Here is a 948-nt window from a genome sequence, read left to right on the forward strand (position 1 = left end):
TGAATGAGGGCCGGAAGCGGGGCGGCTGGAAGCAGGGGGCAGGGCTTCATCATGTGCCCCGACCCCCGTACCTCGCCCGGGGGAAATGCGATCCCCCGCGATCCCCCCGAAATGACCTCTGGCTACGACAATGAGGACTACTAGCTTGTTTGTTTTTTAAAGCGACGCGTTATTATGAAAATCCTCCGGATGATTACGTTGGCATGAGACTTCCTGTTCGACACAGAGATGTGTGTCAGACACATCGGGTATATGCAGCCATGATCATTTGAGAGCCAGTTTGGTGTAGCGATTAGGAGCACGGACTCTAAATATGGGAGAACCGGGTTTGAACTCCCCACTCCTCCACATGCACCTGCTGGAGCGACCTTGGGTCAGTCACAAGTTCTCTCAGAGCTGTTCTCTCAGGAGCAGTTCTTGAAAGAGCTCTCTCAGCTTCACCTACCTCACAGGGTGTCTGTTGTGGGGAAGGGAAGGAGAAGAAAATATTGGATTTATACCCCGCCCTTCACAACCCAAGGGAATCTCATAGCGGCTTACAAACTCCTTTCTCTTCCCCTCCCCACAACAGACACCCTGTGAGGTAGGTGGGGCTGAGAGAGCTCTGACAGAGATTGCTCTTTTTCGAGAACAGCTGTGCCAGAACTATGGCTTGCCCGAGGTCATCCAGCAGGTGCGAGTGGAGGAGTGGGGAATCAAACCCGGTTCTCCCAGATTAGAGTCCGTGCACTTAACCACCACACCAAACTGGAGATTGTAAGCCGCTCTGAGACTCCTTCGGGTAGGGAAGGGCAGGGTATAAATCCAATCTCTTTTTCTTCTTCTTTGGGGGAGGGGGGAGGCTGGCTTTGCCCAGTCTCCCAAAGAGAACACACAAGGTGGCGGGTGCAAGAGAAGCCACGTTATCTCACCAGATAGTAAATCGAGAGCACGCCTTCTCCCGGCTCC

General features: G+C 53.5%; 1 protein-coding gene across 1 annotated transcript in view; it reads right to left on the reverse strand.

Annotated features, from left to right (window-relative positions):
• The window catches only part of MPND (MPN domain containing), a gene marked incomplete at its 3' end in the record, with an annotated part of 33120 nt that overhangs the window by 28563 nt on the left and 3609 nt on the right, over nucleotides 1–948 (reverse strand). Inside the window, exon 3 of the mRNA XM_015424379.1 lies at nucleotides 912–944. Coding sequence (XP_015279865.1) covers nucleotides 912–944 — 33 coding nt within the window. The remainder of the gene's footprint in view (nucleotides 1–911; nucleotides 945–948) is intronic.

Source organism: Gekko japonicus, unplaced genomic scaffold (genome assembly GCF_001447785.1).
Source record: "Gekko japonicus isolate JY-2015 unplaced genomic scaffold, Gekko_japonicus_V1.1 scaffold5770, whole genome shotgun sequence".
NCBI lineage: Eukaryota > Metazoa > Chordata > Lepidosauria > Squamata > Gekkonidae > Gekko > Gekko japonicus.